General features: G+C 49.2%; 2 protein-coding genes across 4 annotated transcripts; one reads left to right on the top strand and one right to left on the bottom strand.

The window, feature by feature from the left end:
* The first annotated feature begins 297 nt into the window (after nt 1-297).
* DIABLO (diablo IAP-binding mitochondrial protein) lies at nt 298-12,016 on the top strand. Of its 2 annotated transcripts, none has more exons than XM_045534906.1 (6): nt 298-398; nt 1,195-1,321; nt 5,137-5,268; nt 6,368-6,478; nt 6,971-7,067; nt 11,131-12,016. In XM_045534906.1, exons 1-6 carry the CDS (start codon nt 352-354, stop codon nt 11,331-11,333), a joined length of 717 nt encoding a protein of 238 aa, XP_045390862.1. In that variant the 5' UTR covers nt 298-351; the 3' UTR covers nt 11,334-12,016. The 2 variants fall into 2 exon arrangements, with proteins under 2 accessions (XP_045390862.1, XP_045390864.1); XM_045534908.1 differs by lacking the exon at nt 298-398 and adding an exon at nt 540-906.
* On the bottom strand, nt 10,292-15,490 carry B3GNT4 (UDP-GlcNAc:betaGal beta-1,3-N-acetylglucosaminyltransferase 4). 2 transcript variants are annotated; one of them, XR_006730731.1, is made up of 4 exons: nt 12,307-14,806; nt 10,917-11,987; nt 10,407-10,475; nt 10,292-10,331 (listed from the first exon to the last, which is right to left on the bottom strand). XR_006730731.1 is itself a non-coding variant. In XM_045534895.1 (2 exons), exon 2 carries the CDS (start codon nt 13,360-13,362, stop codon nt 12,310-12,312), a length of 1,053 nt encoding a protein of 350 aa, XP_045390851.1. In that variant the 5' UTR covers nt 13,363-13,371; nt 15,415-15,490; the 3' UTR covers nt 12,166-12,309. The 2 variants fall into 2 exon arrangements, 1 of the variants encoding a protein (XP_045390851.1); XM_045534895.1 differs by lacking the exons at nt 10,292-10,331; nt 10,407-10,475; nt 10,917-11,987 and adding an exon at nt 15,415-15,490 and having other exon boundaries at nt 12,166-13,371.
* Nucleotides 15,491-15,811: the final 321 nt, after the last annotated feature.

The following is a 15,811-nucleotide window of genomic DNA, read 5'->3' as shown; positions in this document are numbered from 1 at the left end:
CGCCGCCGCCACCGCCCGGGGCACGGAGCCGGCGCCGCCCCGCCGCCAGCGCACTGCTAACCAGAGGGCTCCCCGCCTCACGCCCGGGTCGACCCGACGCCACCTTTGGGCCCAGGACCGCCCAGCCCCGCGCTGAAGGGGCAGCGGTTGCGGCCCCAGCGCGCCCGTTACGGCCGTTACCTTAAGCTCCGCCTCCTCCCTCCCCGTCTGTCCAATCCCAACTGCACCCTCGGGTCGGGGCGTGGCCATGAGTCCCGGTCTGCGCAGGTGGAGGTCGCGCCCCGCCCCCGCTCACGAGGTGGTGTCACTTCCGGCGCGTGCGTCCGGCGCGCGGCGTCCGCCCTCCGCGGGATGGCGGCTCTGAGTTGGCTGTCGCGGGGTGTAGCCTCCTTCTTCAGGTACCGAAGCGGCCGCGTAGGTGGGTGGGCAGGATATGGGGAGGAACCGACGCAGAGTGCTGTCGCCTGCGCCGCAGCACCGCCTTGCTTGCGCGCTGCTCCCTGGTCGGCCGAGCCGGGCCGCGGCGTCTCGCCCCGCTCGGCAGTCCGGGGACCGCCCCGCCCCCTGGTCAAGCCCCGGGTTCTTTTCTCTTCAGTTTCCAACTCCTACAAACGAGTCCCCCAAGTCCCGGGCTGCTTTTATGGGGCCGCTCAGCCTGCCGGCCGGCTCCCGTCGCCCCTCGAAGTCCCTGAGAAGAGTGGAGGGAGGAGGGACGTCGGCGTCGAGGGAGGCCGGGGAAGGGAGCGGATTCCTAGGGGACGTCCTGCCTGAGGGCGGAGGGGGACCGCGACAGGGCGTTTCTCTCTGAGCGCCGCCAGACACGCCTGGAACCCGGGCCGGGCGTCCAGAGCTAATCCTGCCTGCAGAAGCTTTTATTTTGGCATAAGATTCGTAAAAGGCTTTGAGGTAACAGTTTAAACTTCCTTAGCTTGTTTAGATAAAAAAATAAATAAACTTCTTGGCCTTCCCGCTCAATGATGGTTCGCTGGGCTCAGTAGTGGCTGCGCCTTTAATGAGTCGGTGGCTTTCCAGGCCACCGTGCCCCCTCTGTGCCTGTCATCTGGAAGGCTGCCCCTGCATCCTCACTTAGATTTCTGCTTGGCCTGAGTTTGGGTTTCCAATCCCTGTAAATAAATTTAAGGGGCTGTTACAGATTGGGGGTTGTGCCTTACTAAATTTGACTTCTGTTTCTAGGTACAGACGGTTTGTTCCTGTCGTGGCTAACTTTAAGAAGCGCTATTTGTCAGAATTGATAAGACCATGGCACAAAACCGTGGCGGTTGGATTTGGTGTAACCCTGTGTGCGGTTCCTATTGCACAGGTAAGGTACTGTTATTACGTGCAGGGTTTCTTGTCTTACTTAGGGTACCGTGTCCTCTTGAGGTCTCAAGTGGACAATGGAGCGTGGGACAAGCTACCATAGTTTTACCCAGTGCTGCCACCCCTTCTCCACATGATGGTATACTTTATCCTGTACCAGCATCTGTCCAGAGTTGAGCAGATATGTTAAAATTCCCATTGATTGTCTAGTTTAGTAGGAACAGCACATCAAGTTGTATAAAGAGAGTAGAGAAATGAGAAGAGCGTATTACAATCAGTAAAATGCTCTTTTATTCAACAGAAATTTATTGAGCAACTTTTGTGTGTCATACACCGAGAATGCAAGAGTGAGCAAAACAAATTTCTGCCCTTGTAAAACATTCCGAGGAGATGAAAGGAGAGAAAATAAATATAAACTGTCAGCTGGTGATAAGTGCTGTGAAGAAAACAAATAGGTTAAGGGAACAGGCAGAACTCTGAGGAGGTGGTTTTGTTTTAGTTAAGGGTGGTCAAGAAGAGCAACTCTGCTAAGGTAAAGTTTAGAGAACTGAATATTCTGGAAGAGTAAGCCATGATACTAACTGGTGAGGGGAAGAGCTTGCCAGGCAGAAGGAACTGAGAAGTGCAGAGACCTCGAAGCAGGACTGTGCCTGGTATGTTTGAGGAGGCTAAACTGTGGCTGCAGTGGAATGAGGGAGACAGTAATAGATGAGGCCAGAGCGTTAACTGAGAATCAAATCATGTGCTTTGTGGGCCATTGTAAGGCTTTAGGTTTTATTTTGAGAAAGAAGCCACAAAGTATTTTATCACAGGACTGTTATGATCCGACATAAATTTTAAGTTTTAAAAGGTTGCTGTGAGGAACCAGGAAGACCAGTAAGGAGGGTGTTGCTCTAATCTAGGCATGTGACCATAGTGGCTCGGACTTGGCAAGCAGCAGAAGCGGAGGGGAGAAGTTGGCCAACTGTGGCCAGCAGGAGTTGCTGATGGATTGGATGTGGGGTATATAACTTGGATTCCAAGATTTTTTTTTTTTTTTTTTTTTTTTGAGACAGAGTCTCACTGTGTAGCCCCAGCTAAACTGCAGTGACGTCCTCATAGCTCAAACTCCTGAGCTCAAGCGATCCTCCTGCCTCGGCTAGAATTACAGGTGTGAGGCACTGCGCCCAGCCTCCAAGACTTTTTAAAGGCCTAAGCAACGGAAAGATTGGAGTCGTCATTTAGTGGGATAGAGAGGAGTGAGTTTTGAAAAGAAGAAATCAAGAGTTCAGTTTTCAAAATGTCATTTCTGAGATGCCTAGGTGGACCTGTCAACCAGGCAGTTGATATGAAAGTGGCACGTCATTAAAAAAATCACTGGTTATATGCCTTATAGGAAAAAGCTAGATAAGGAAACCACCCAGCCCTATTTCAGCAAAATATTTTGCTACTTGTGTGTGTGTATTGAGATTAATTCCACAAGTATTTTCAGCATCTTCTGAGCCTCACCTTCCTGTGCCTGACTTCAGCTGTCATCTCTGCATGCTGATGAATCTTCCCCGCCCCACCCCACCCCCCAACGCTATCAGAACTCTAACATGCTATTAACTGTTGTACCTTGCTGATGAATCTTCAGTTCAAAACCCTCACGTGAACACCAGGCCATTTTCAGCCATGATTAGGATAACTTTTCTTCCTTCAAAAGATTTTTTTAGGTGTGTCCTTTTTCAGTTCATGTACTACTTTCTAAGCCCTTGATTACCTTAGTTCTGGGCTACAAACTGGAGCAGTCCCACTTACATTCTTCAAAACCGACGGTGGCTCTCCATTAGATGTTACAGAACTAGAATCCAACTTTCCTGCACTCCAGTGCCCTAGTCACTCTCATATCTCTTGTGCCATCTGCTCTAACCAGGCTAGATTCCTGGATATCCCCTGCATGCAATAAATGTTTTCTCCTCCTCATTGTTTCTTTCTCTCTAGGATTCCTGGGGATTCTAATCCTGGCTGTCCTCTGTACCAAGTCCCACCTCTCTGTAAAGCCGTTCTTTGGCTGGGTGTGGTGGCTAGTGCATGTAATCCTAGCACTCTGGGAGGCCAAGACAGGAGGATTGCTTGAGTTCAGGAGTTCGAGACCAGCCTGAGCAAGCTGAGACCTGTTTTTACTAAAAGTAAAAAAATTAGTCAAGCATCATGGTGCACCTGTAGTCCCAGCTACTCAGGAGACTGAGGCAGGAGGATCGCTTGAGCCCAGGAATTTGAGGTTGCAGTGAGCTATGAGGACGCCACTGCATTCTACCTGGGGCGAGAGACTGAGACTTGGTAAATGAATGAATACCTTACCTACCTGCCTTCCTATGTACATACATACTTCCTGGCCATCTCCCTCTTTCTGGCCACTTAATATTATATATTTTGATATTTGATGATAATCCCTGAGGCACTCTCCTGAGTCGGGAGAGCACAATGAAAAGGGTTCAGACTTTGGAGTGAGATTTGGTTTGAGGTCTAGATGTATGACTGTTTGGGAAAATTACATAACTACGCTGAGCTTCCATTTTATCTGTGAAAAAAGAAGTGATAATACCTGGACTGTTACGAGGAAGGAAGGAAAACACATCGTAAAATGTAGTGCACTATGAAGACTTATCAGAATATTATGTCAAAATTAGCTTCTTGTGAGCAGAGATACCATCATTCTTCCCTTTGTAGCCCTTCAGTACGAGGTACATAATGAATACTTAATAATTATTTGATTAAACATAAATATAAATGAAATTCTTGGTTTGGTCATGTATGAAAACTATTTCTTGACTGCTGCTTTCAACATGCAATGCTTTGGGGTGTTTGTAAATGGCAAAAATAAGAACATAGAGCAGTTGGTTTCTTTATTGGTTCTGACACAATAAATGAGGAGGAAGAAGGCAGAGTGGGGATGACCTGTCATTACAGTTGCCAGTATTTAGTCAAGATGGCCACAGTCCCTTAACTTTTGGGGTACTTGGTCTTTTCTTTTTCAACATAATAGCTGAAGTGAGAGTGAAGAGACCCCCTCCCCCACGGTATTGCTCATTTTGTTCAGAGTTGTCCTCCCCCATCCACTCATGTACTTTCTTGGACTCAGCTTAATCCTCATCAAATCTATGAGGACTTTTCTGAGCTATTATCACTCAGCATAGAATTGATCACTCCCTTATGTGCACCCCCACTGTACCCCACATAGACTTTCCCCCAGCTCCCGTTCTACTTGATTGCATTTGGTTTTCTGCTTCTCTGTTAGCCCGTGTCATCCTGCTCTCCCTGCCCTGGCCTGCAATCTTTGAGGGCAGAGAATCTCTCTTACTTATCTTTATATCTCAAGCATCTAATACTGTGTTAAGGAATGACTTGTAACCTCATAAATTTGTCAGTTTATAATTACTAGCATTTTATTTTTTATTTTTATTGTTTTATTTTTAAAGACAGGGTCTCACTCTGTTTCCCAGGCCGGAGTTCAACTCCTGGGCTCAAGTGATCCTTCCACCTCAGTCTCCCAAAGTGCTGGGATTACTGGCATTAGCATCACACCTGGCCACAATTACTTTATATAAAGAAATACTTTGTTTTTTGGAACAGAGAATGAAAGTAAGTAAAAAGCAGAAAGCATACTCTGGAATTATTTCCCAATATTGTCTTAAATAGCCAAAATAAAACCATTAAAAATAGTTAACCCAAAGCAGTATAGTGCAATTACAGCTTAAAACACTAAGCAGCATGAGAATTGTGGTTTTTTGTCTGTGACAAAGTTCTCAGTTTGAGCTTTAGGTTAGAAGTTGAGTGACAATGTTTGTCTTTCAGAAATCGGAGCCTCACTCTCTCAGTAACGATGCGTTAATGAGGAGGGCCGTGTCTTTGGTAACAGACAGCACCTCTACCTTTCTCTCCCAGACCACGTATGCATTGATCGAAGCTATCACTGAATATACTAAGGTATGTCTCCTCTTAAGTCTTCATCTTCTAAACCAGAGGTTAGCAAACTGTGGCTCACAACCAAATCCAGTCCGAAGCCTGTGTTTGCATTTTATTGGAACATAGCCAGGCTCATTTGTTTATTGTCTGTGACTGCTTTCAAGTGTTTGAATGGTTTAAAAAGAGGCTCTAAGGCCCACAAAGCCTAAGATATTTATTTACTTTCTGGCCCTTTACCAAAATGAGCCCTGATCTAAATAACTGGTTTCTAGACTTTTTCCAGAAATCTTTCTAACAGAAAAATCTGTTGTTTTTTTTTTCTTGGAGAGTCTTGCTCTGTTGCCCGGACTAGAGTGCTGTGGCATGAGCCTAGCTCACAGCAACCTCAAACTCCTGGGCTCAAGCGATCATCCTGCCTCAGCCTCCCAAGTAGCTGGGACTACAGGCATGCGCCACTGTACCTGGCTAATTTTTTCTATATATTTTTAGTTGTCCAGCTAATTTCTTTCTATTTTTAGTAGAGATGGAGTCTCGCTCTTGCTCAGGCTGAGCTCGAACTCCTGACCTCGAGCGATCCTCCCACCTCGGCCTCCCAGAGTGCGAGGATTACAAGCTTGAGCCACTGTGCCTGGCCAGAAAAATCTTAAATATGGCTATTGAGTATATAAAACAAGAGCCAAGCTGATCTGGGGTTCACTTAGGGGTAAAGGAGTCCAAAGTCTATCACTAGAGGCTTCTTTGTGAGGACTGTTTAAAAAATAGCGATCTCTAATAGAATATGTGGATAATCGGAATCAAAATTATTTCAGAATCTCATGTATACATTTATTTTACCTATATTTTCCAATACCTTTCCTCTCAACCTTTCGAATTTTCCCTCTGCATTGTGTTCTTTTTCTACATTTGAGTTGCTAACAGGCTTTAAAAAGAAAAGCTTATAGGTGGAGGAACTAACGTCCTGGAGTGAAGCCTCTACTTCATCATATGGTGACAGTGAAACTCCAGGGAGGCAGAAGGACTGGAGAGCCAGTTTGCTGCAGTGGGTCTTCACCTCCTTGACATGGAACTCTCACTAACATGCCTCACATTTCACTCAGACTTATTTATTCTGTGTTTATAGGCTGTTTATACCTTAATTTCTCTGTACCGACAATATACAAGTTTACTTGGGAAAATGAATTCACAGGAGGAAGATGAAGTATGGCAGGTGATCATAGGAGCCAGAGTTGAGGTAAGTAAAAAGTTACTAGACATTTGTGTTTTGTTGTTTTTTTTTTTTTTTTTTTTTGAGACAGAGTCTTGCGCTGTCACCCAGGCTGGAGGGCAGTGGCATACTCATAGCTCACTGCAACCTCAAATTCCTGGGCTCAAGTGATTCTCCTGCCTCCCAAGTAGCTGGGACTGCAGGCCCGTGCCATCACACTCAGCTAATGTTTTCTATTTTTAGTAGAGACGGTGTCACTCTTGCTCAAGCTGGTCTCAAAATCCTGAGTTCAATTGATTCTCTCACCTCAGCCTCCCAGAGTGCTGGGATTACAGGTGTGAGCCACCCTGCTGGGCCTAGACATTATGAATTAGTGTTCCTACCTCATTGTAGTGTTTAAGTTACTGAATTAGTCTAGCCAATCTAACCAGTAATTGTTCTCTAAACCTATTTTGAATAAGTCCATTTAAAAGTGCTGAACCTCTTCATGTTGTCTGAAGCATTTTGCTTAATTGACAGATGACTTCAAGACAGCAGGAATACCTGAAGCTGGAAACCACCTGGATGACTGCAGTTGGTCTCTCCGAGATGGCAGCCGAAGCTGCATACCAAACCGGTAGGTTCAGGTTTTGTTTTCTTTCGCTAAGGAGATGCCGTTGGAGTTTTCAAAATGAGGGATTTATAATTAGATGGTCTAATGGGTGGTCTGCTGTGGCTCTAACTTTGTGGGAAATTTTCCCCATTTCCAATATATTAAACATTTTATTTGTATAGTAGGAAAAATGAGCACTCATGTAGAACAGACCAGTAGAAGGTAGGTTGCTAATATCTAGAAAAAGAAAAATGATAAAACTTTTGCCATTGGAAAATGATTGCTTCCAAATAGTTTAAACGTTTTTTTGTAATCCAGACAATTAAGTCATAGAATGACAGAGTTGGATGAGACCTGATTATCAAACTCTGTGGACCTTGAGACCTGGAATCAGAGTCAGTGGCAAAACCAGGACAAATTATTGAATATTTGTCTATTTCAGGCTTTCCTAGGCACCTTTAATTTAATCCCCACAGTTCCTTACAGATTAAGAAACTGGGGGACAGATGGGTTAAGTTATACCTAAGATGCCTGGGGGTACGTACGCAGCTAGACTGATGTTCAGCCGCAGAGGTCAGGTAGCCAGGGCACCGTGCCCCTTAGTGCCCCGACAAAGAAAATGCAGTTATTCACCAAAGTATTCATTGTGCCTGAGCTGAGTGGCTTTTTACAGTGGATTCAGGAAAACTCTAGTTTAACATCTTCCCTAATTGGTTCTAAACAGGTAGGCTCAGAGAAATTATAGCCTAGAAACCAGGTCTTACTAACTTTGTTTTTGTTTTCTGATTTCAAGATAGACTAGACTCTCTTAAAAATCTCAAAAATGATAAAAAGGATTTTTTAAAAGTAAATAAGTACTTCATAACCATACTGAAAAACAAAAAGAATTCTTAGTGAACTAAAACCTAAAGCATCAGAGGCTCTCAAGGGTGCAGCAGCAGCAGTGCCCCACCACAGTTGCAGCAGGGCCCCCAGGGGCAGCGCACGGCCTCAGGCACCTCCCCAGGCACCGTTCACCACTTGCCGAGGCAGCCTCAGAGCTGGCAGGTGACAAGAGAGAGAGGGATGTATAAGCATTATCTGAAAAAAATAGACAAACTGATTGAAAAGGCTCACAAAAGTTCTGAACGGTTTTTTAAGAAAACACAAGTAAAATTATAACGAAAAGATTCAGAGAAAAATGCTAAAAGCTACTAGAAAGAAAAAAATAGACATCAGTCTTCTTACCAGCAAGACTAGACACAAACTGACAATAAATCAATAATCTAAAATTTTATATGCAGTCAACTATCATTAAAATTTAAGACATATAGAGGCTCAGAAAACTTACCACCTGCATACACTTTCTGGAAAAACTTTATGAGGAAGGAAAAATTAGTTTTGAAAGAAGATACAATAATTAACAAAATTTAGTAAAACTTTCCAAAAGTTCTGAATATAAAGCAAATGTTTAAAAAATCAGTTTGGGGAAGGAGAGCTAGACAGGGCATAGCATTAGATATTGTTACACACGACAGTAAGAGCTAGTAGTGGGAGGGGAAGACTTGATAGATTCAGTTGAGGCAGGAAAGGTTTAAAAGAAACAAAGCCTGTGAATTAGAAAATACAAAATAAAATATAGAAATAATTTCAAACATCAGTAATTACAATAATAGATTAAACTTACTGTGTTCAAAAAAATTGCTCTAGCAAAACTTGGAAAAAGATAAACTGAACAAATTACCCACAGAAAGCTACCCAGAACTCACAGAGCAGTGTCAGAAATCGGAGAGAAGATTCAAGGCAAAAAGCAATAAATGGGACAAAAAATAATTCATCAAGACAATATCAATCTTGTACCCAATAAGGCAAAAACTGATAGAATTACAAGGAGAAATTCAGTTTTACACACATCTCAGTGGCTCACAGGTCAGGAAGACCAAAAATATTACAGATTGGGACAGAATGATTGCTAAAGGGTTGACCAAATCTATAACTGAGTATAAAGCTTTGTCCCCCTCCCCCACAGAATACATACTCCTTTAAAAAAAGACACAAAACCATTAAAAAATTGATATTGTGCCAGGTGACAAAGGAGGACAACCAGATCCTTTAAAGAGTTAATGTACTACTTTCACTGACCTTCAAGTCACCACCAAAAAAATTCCTTATGCCTATAATATTTAAAAACACATTTCTTTTTTTGTTTTTTAAGAGATAGTCTTGCTGTGTCACCCAGGCTGCAGTCCACTGGCCCGGTCATAGCTCACTGTAACCTTGGTCTCTGGGCTGTAGCTGATCCTCCCACCTTAGCCTCCTAAGTAGCTAGAACTACAGGCACGCCCCACCATGCCTGGCTAATTTTTAATTTTTTTGTATACATCATACCTTGCAATGTTGCCTAGGCTGTTCTCGAACTCCAGGCCTCAAATGATCCTCCCACCTCGGCCGCCGACTTTTAACTAAGTTATAAAAAGCAAAATAAATTGAGAAAAGCAGAACAGAAACAAAAAAATAAAAGGCATAAGAAGAAATTAAGTAGAAAAGTCTGTTTCCTTGAAAAGACTGAAAATTAGGCACAGATTTGGCAAGTGAGTTTTTTTTTGATTTTTTTTTTTTTAGAGAGAGTGAGAATAACATCAGAAAGGGTTGTTATAGATAAGGATTTTTTTTTTAATTATGTGAGACTGTTATGACTTTTATGTAAATCCCAAATTGGCTGATTAAGAAATCTATATAAGACTAATAACCATAAAATTTGAAATGGTATTCAAAGATTTTTGTGCCCCCAAAATGGACACCAGGCCCAGGCTGTTTTGTTGGGAGAGTTTTATCAAATCTTCAGAAGCCGTAATTCCCACATTACAGAAAGTGTACTGGTGCATAGAAATTACAAGCCTCCTATCACAACTGTGTGAAGCCTGATCCCAAGCTGGCCTGGGTAGTACCAACACACAAAAACTAGTTCAGTTTCACTTCTAAACATAGATGTAAACGAAATGTAGCCATTTACCCTCAAAATACAATGATAGTTCAACATGAACAAATATCAACATAATTCACTACTTGAGATTAAAGAGAAAAGCCACGCCACCCATGCAGTCATATCAATATATGCCCAAACACCTTCAAAAAACTGTAACACTCATGATTTAATCAAAGGACACTTAGCTGGGCATGGTGGCGAGGGCCTGTAGTCCCAGCTACTCCAAAAACTGAGGTGGGAGGACACCCCAAGCCCAGGAGATCGAGGCTGCAGTGAGCTCCGACAGCACCACTGCACTCCAGCCTGCAAGACAGAGACCCCATCTTAAAAAAAAGAAAACTAAGTACATTTATGAAGAGAGAATTTTCTTAACATGAAAAACATAATTTTATGCTAACCGTCAAAGAGGAGGATGCCTGCTGTTCCCCACTCCCTGCAACGTTGTCCTGAATGTTCTTATTAATGCACTAAGATAGAAAAGAAGAATCCAAATGTTCTGTAGATGAATTGATAAAATATGTATAGCCGTGTGATGAAATACACTAGCAGCAAGTAAAATGGTAGAGCTCAAAACATTTTTAAATGAAAAAAAAGTTATAAAATATGTTTAATAAATATATTTTATGCTGTTATATAAATTTATAGTAAAATATTTTTCTGTGCATTCTATATGTATATAGTTACATTTGAAAGATGAAAAAAATACCTCTAAACTCCCAGAAGAGGACCTCTGAAAATTACGTACGGTGATCTTTGGAAAGGGATCTTTGGAAGTTTTATTACTGATCTCTTAATTTGCCAAAAAGAAATGTATGACTTGTGTAGTTAAAAAATTAAATTCATAAAAGGTCTGTACTAAGAGCTGTACAGCTATCAAGATGATTGTGGGAGCTGCATTTAGTACTTACAGTGTCAGCTGCCGATGGCTGAAGAGAAATACTGGGGTTTTGACAATACGGCGTTGGATAAATGCAGACCTGGAAGTTGAGGTGAAAGGTCCCCCACTCCAGGGAACCAGACCCCAAGAGGGCCTCAGATGACAACCACGGCGCCCGCAGGCTTTCCTGTGTGCCCCTTCTACCCTGTTGGTGGGCCTGGCTCAGCTGTCCCATCTTTTGGCAGGAGCAGATCAGCCGTGTATAACCGCCAGGAATCACATTCAGCTGGTGAAACTGCAGGTGCAGGAGGTGCGCCAGCTCTCGCAGAAGGCGGAAACCAAGCTGGCAGAAGCTCAGACAGAGGAGCTCCGTCAGAAAACACAGGAGGAAGGGGACGAGAGGCCCGAGCCGGAGCCGGAGCCGGAGGCCTACCTGCGAGAGGACTGAGGGCCTGACCTGCTGCCCTGTCTGCCTGCTGAGTGGGGGAAGCAGGGGCAGAACCATCCTGCCCAGGGTTGGCGCGACTCTCCTCGCCGCGCAGGGAAGGGGCGGCAGGTTCTGGCCCGGCCCATCAGGCGAGAGGCCTCTGTGAGCTAGAGTGCCCGGCCCCTCCCCCTGCGGTCTCAGGCTCGTCCTGGACCAGGTTCTTGTCACTGCATCCTCTTTAACACTTCACCCCACTCCGTACAGCTGCTCCCACCGCTGCTGTTCTTACCTCAGACCCAAAGCATTCGCCAACCTGGGCCAGAGAAAGGGGTCCTTTCTGGTCATGCCCTTAGGTTCAGTAGCTGTTCAGCCTCAGTTTTTAATCTTACATTTTCAAATATGATTTAGTATTTGCTCCCTCTGAAGTATTTGCTAACGTGGGAGGGAGCAATGTGAATTTTGGGGGAAGGGGAGCCCATTTGGTTAGCAGGATTTCCAAGTGTTTCCAATTCCTTCTCTGATCGGGCCCCGCTGCCCTGCAAGGACAGCCCAGGCCAACAAGTCAAAAGCCTGTCACCGTGAAGGGAATGAATGCAGAGTGTTTACCTGGTGCTCTCAACGGGACTGTTCTAACACATGCCTCTCCTTTCCTTCTTTCGAGTTTGTCTGTTGTATCTAAAGGAAAAGAATAAATTTTTTTTTCATTTAAAAGAAGAAAATGTGTATGTCTTCTGGGGCCCTGTGCAGCCTCCCCCTCCAGACCCCAGACTGCCAGAGCCCCGGGTGCTCCGGGCACCCCCCATTGGTTGTGGCAGCGTTTGCTGCGCTTGGCTCCCACGCAACACACCACAGGTCAGCCGGGCACTCTTTAATCAGCGCTAGCAAGGTGGGGGGCGCGGCTAGGTTACAAAAACGAAGCCAGCGTTCCCTGCAGACCAGCAGGAACCAGAGAGAAATCAACATGAGTCCACTCTTGAGCTGCTGCTCAACCCACCCCTCAGAGCGGGGGTCTGGGGGCAGCTGCACACTTGAGCCCCTCATCTGTCACCAGCGCCCACATGGTCCACATCTCCTGGGGGCTGAGGCGGTGCACCAGCAGGAGCCCTCTGTACAGGCAGGGGTCCAGAGGCTGTCGGATTCCAAACGTCTTGAAGCCAGCATGGTGGGTGGGGCTCAGCCCCAGCTTCCTCAGGCACATACCCACAAAGACGTCATCGATGGGGAAGAGCTCCGCCTCCTCCACGGCTGCTTGGAGGCGTCGCACGGTGGCTCTGGACATGACATACCCTCCACCGCCGGCGTAGGGTGGGTAGTGGCGGGCTCTGTACATGGAGGGTGGGATGAAGTATTTGACCTTGGTGTTCCTGTTGGGCAGGGCCTGGCGGATGACATCTCCCACCAAGAGGTCCTGGGCTGGGTCCCAGCCATCCAGGAACTCTAGCACATTGGGGACATGGACAAAGACGTCATCATCCCCCTTTAGCATGAAGTGTGCCTGAGGGCAGGCGGCTGCCACCCATCGTTGCAGGTGCAGCTCCTTGAGCGTCAGGTTGAAGAAGTCCTCGGCAAAGTCCCACTGCAGGATGTCATCGAACTCCCCACTCTCATAGGCCAGCAGCTGGGCCGGGGGCGTGGGTCCTGCCACCCCCAGAAGGAACACCAGCTTCAGTGCCCGGCCCCTGGCCCAGCTCCCTGCCCGGCCCCATGTGCTGCGGATGGCCGCACGCCGCTCCACGTGACCAGGCTGTGACTTGATGGCCAGGAGCAGGAAGGTGTCCTTGAAGCAGCCAGAAGGCTCCAACAAGATGGAGAAGTTTCGGCAGTGGCGATAGGTCAAGAAGAGACGGTGACGGCTAGGCAGGGACAGGGAGGCATTAGCCACTGTTCGGTTCGGTGGACACTGGCTGCGGTGAGGCCCTGGGGGGGCCCAGAAGCGCTGGTGGGCCGTGGGGTCCCCGGCTGGCTCTTCCTCCTTCCGCAGGAAGAGCCGGCCGCTGAGCAGCAGCACCGCGAGGCCGTACGGGAGCAGCCGGGCCAGCCTGCGCAGCATCGCAAGTCCCTGCAAGGAGACAGCCGCCTCAGGAGGGCCCTGCCCTGTCCCCCTCCCTCACCCGGGTCCCTGTCCCCAAGGGCTGAGCGAGAGTTACCACAACCCAGCAGCTAAGTCCCTGTTGGACTTTGGGACTTTTATTCTCAGCAGATCCTCTGGCTTTTTCCAGAGTCCCTGCCTCAGAGGACGCAGTTAGCACACCTGCTGTGCCAGCCCTCGCCTTCCTCTGCCATCAGCTGCAGGCTCTTGGGTCGACATTTTCCCTAAATGACTCGCAGCCCCTTCAAAGCTGAGACACCATAAACATTCTTAGCCTTTCCAGGAAATTCAAATACCTGACGAGTTTGAGTGAAAATAGTGAAAACGGCACAGACTTAGATTAGCTTTGGATAAAATTCACTCATGACACCTGATGCTCGAGGTTCTTGAAGTCTGAAGTCAAATCATTTAAGGAGAAAAAGGTGTGGCAACTGCCTGGTGTGTCCGCAGCCGGCTGTGTTGGGTGTCTCCGAAATGACCAAGCCACAGGCACTGCAGGGTACAGGTGGCTGTGACCACCAGAGAACACCCCCTTCACACCTGCCTCCAGCGGTCGGGTTTGTGGGGAGGAGTCAGTTAACTGGGCTTTGAGACAAAACCACACACACACAGCAGGGCGGGAGCAGGAAAGCTGGTGACTTGTACCAGAGATGGCGCCCCAGGCCGCCCTGCACCCCCTTCCCCGTCTGGTGCACAGTGCTGACTCCTCCCACCAGGTCCCTCAGCGACCCAAAGGACAAGGAAACAGAATCCACCAGACTAACCTGCCCAAGGTTCATAGTGGCAAAGCCAGGCTTCAGTGTCCCATCTTGCCATTTTTGTCCCTTCAGTGTCCCCCTCTCCCCAATGCCTTCCCTCTCTCCTTCACTGCTAACCAGTCTACCTGCAGCAGCCTCATCCCCACCGCTGCCACCAGAAAAGCAACTCTGCCAGGTGCCAGGGATGTAGTGGCAAGACGGGGTCACTGCCCTCCCAGAGAAGACAGACCAGCCCTCCAAACTCCGGTGTGAGCCAGACTCGGGCGGGTAACGGAATGAAGCGACCGGAGGTCGCTGTCGCCTAAGTTGGTTAACAACGCCCTCCTTATAGAGGAACATGTGAGCAAGAACTGAATGAGGACGGACACACCGTGACGATCAGGGGAGCCATGCGAGGAGGCTGAGCTCAGCGCAGCGGGAGCACCCGGGGAGGAAGCGGCGGCGGGGCCGCGGGAGAGGCGGGGAAAGAGCCGGTTTCGCGCCAGGCAGATCCACGGGGGCTCCGGCAGAAGCAGTGAAAGAATTTGCATTTTTTTTAAACGGTTGCCGCTGTCGCTGCCGCTGCTGAGATGCCGGGCTGTGGGCGGCCGGTCTCCCAGCTGGAAAACTGCTCTCTCGCCCGGGACGCGAGGCCAGGGCGGCTGCAGCGTCCGGCGGGAGAGGCCGCAGGTGTGCGGGACCCGCGGGCGCTCGGCGGCGCGGTCGGCCGAGGGGGCCGCGGTCTCGCCCGGCGCCCGCTCCCTGCGGCCCCGCCAGGCCCGGAGCGCGGCTGTCAGGCCGCCGCGGGCTTCGCGGGCGCACGACTCCCGCGGGGGGAACGCGGGGCCCAGGGCTGCACCTGCTCCTGGGGTGACAGGCGGGGTCCTCGCAGGATTCGGTGACCCGACACGCTACGATGCGGGAAAGGGCCACGATCTAGTTCCTTCTTTCAACCTGACTCTCCAGAGGGCTGTCGAAAGACGACAGGGACCGCGGTCGCCAGAGCGAGGACCGACCCCGCGAAGGCCACCGCCCAGGCTGGCGGGAGCACGACGCGGGACATTCCGCCCCGGCCTGCGGACGACAGCCGAGCGTAGCGCCCACCCGGCCGAGGCCAGGCCCGGCGCCGCAACCCCCGGGGGCCGGTGTTGGGACGCGGGGTGGGGAGACACCCGAAGCCCCGGCGCCCGCCCCTCCCCGCGCGGGTGACACGGCCGCCCTCACAGCGGCGGGGCCCAGGCGCCTAAGCCCGGCGCGACGCGCCCTCGGGACCTACCTGGGGGTGACGCCGGGGTCGGGCACGGGCGAGGAGCTGCGCCGCGGAGCTATGGCCGCGCGCCCAGATGCGCCGGGTCTAGGGGCGGGGGCGGGGTCCTGTCCCCCCTCCCCCCCCGCGCTGGACACGCCCCGGCACGGGGGGCGGGGCTCCTGGGGGCGGGGCTCCCGGAGGGGCGGGGCGGGCCCCCTGCCTTCCCCGCGCTGGACACGCCCCGGCACGGGGGGCGGGGGCTCCCGGAGGGGGCGGGGCTCCCGGAGGGGAGGGGCGGGGCTCCCGGAGGGGCGGGGCGGGCCCTGCCTTCCCCGCGCTGGACACGCCCCGGCACGGGGGGCGGGGGCTCCTGGAGGGTAGCGGGGCTCCCGGAGGGGGCGTGGCGGGGCCCGCAGGTGCAGCC

The sequence above is a fragment of the Lemur catta genome, chromosome 21 (genome assembly GCF_020740605.2).
Source record: "Lemur catta isolate mLemCat1 chromosome 21, mLemCat1.pri, whole genome shotgun sequence".
Lineage (NCBI taxonomy): Eukaryota > Metazoa > Chordata > Mammalia > Primates > Lemuridae > Lemur > Lemur catta.
The sequence above is the reverse complement of the archived record's forward strand: the minus strand, read 5'-3'. Positions and strand labels throughout refer to the sequence as shown.

Bases quoted from the DNA above. Each gene is read 5' to 3' on its own strand.
- DIABLO (XM_045534906.1), top strand. From the start codon at position 352: ATGGCGGCTCTGAGTTGGCTGTCGCGGGGTGTAGCCTCCTTCTTCAG. The intron at 1,322-5,136 runs GTAAGGTACTGT...TTTGTCTTTCAG, and splicing joins GTGCGGTTCCTATTGCACAG to AAATCGGAGCCTCACTCTCT. The intron at 6,479-6,970 runs GTAAGTAAAAAG...CTTAATTGACAG, and splicing joins TCATAGGAGCCAGAGTTGAG to ATGACTTCAAGACAGCAGGA.
- B3GNT4 (XM_045534895.1), bottom strand. From the start codon at position 13,362: ATGCTGCGCAGGCTGGCCCGGCTGCTCCCGTACGGCCTCGCGGTGCTG.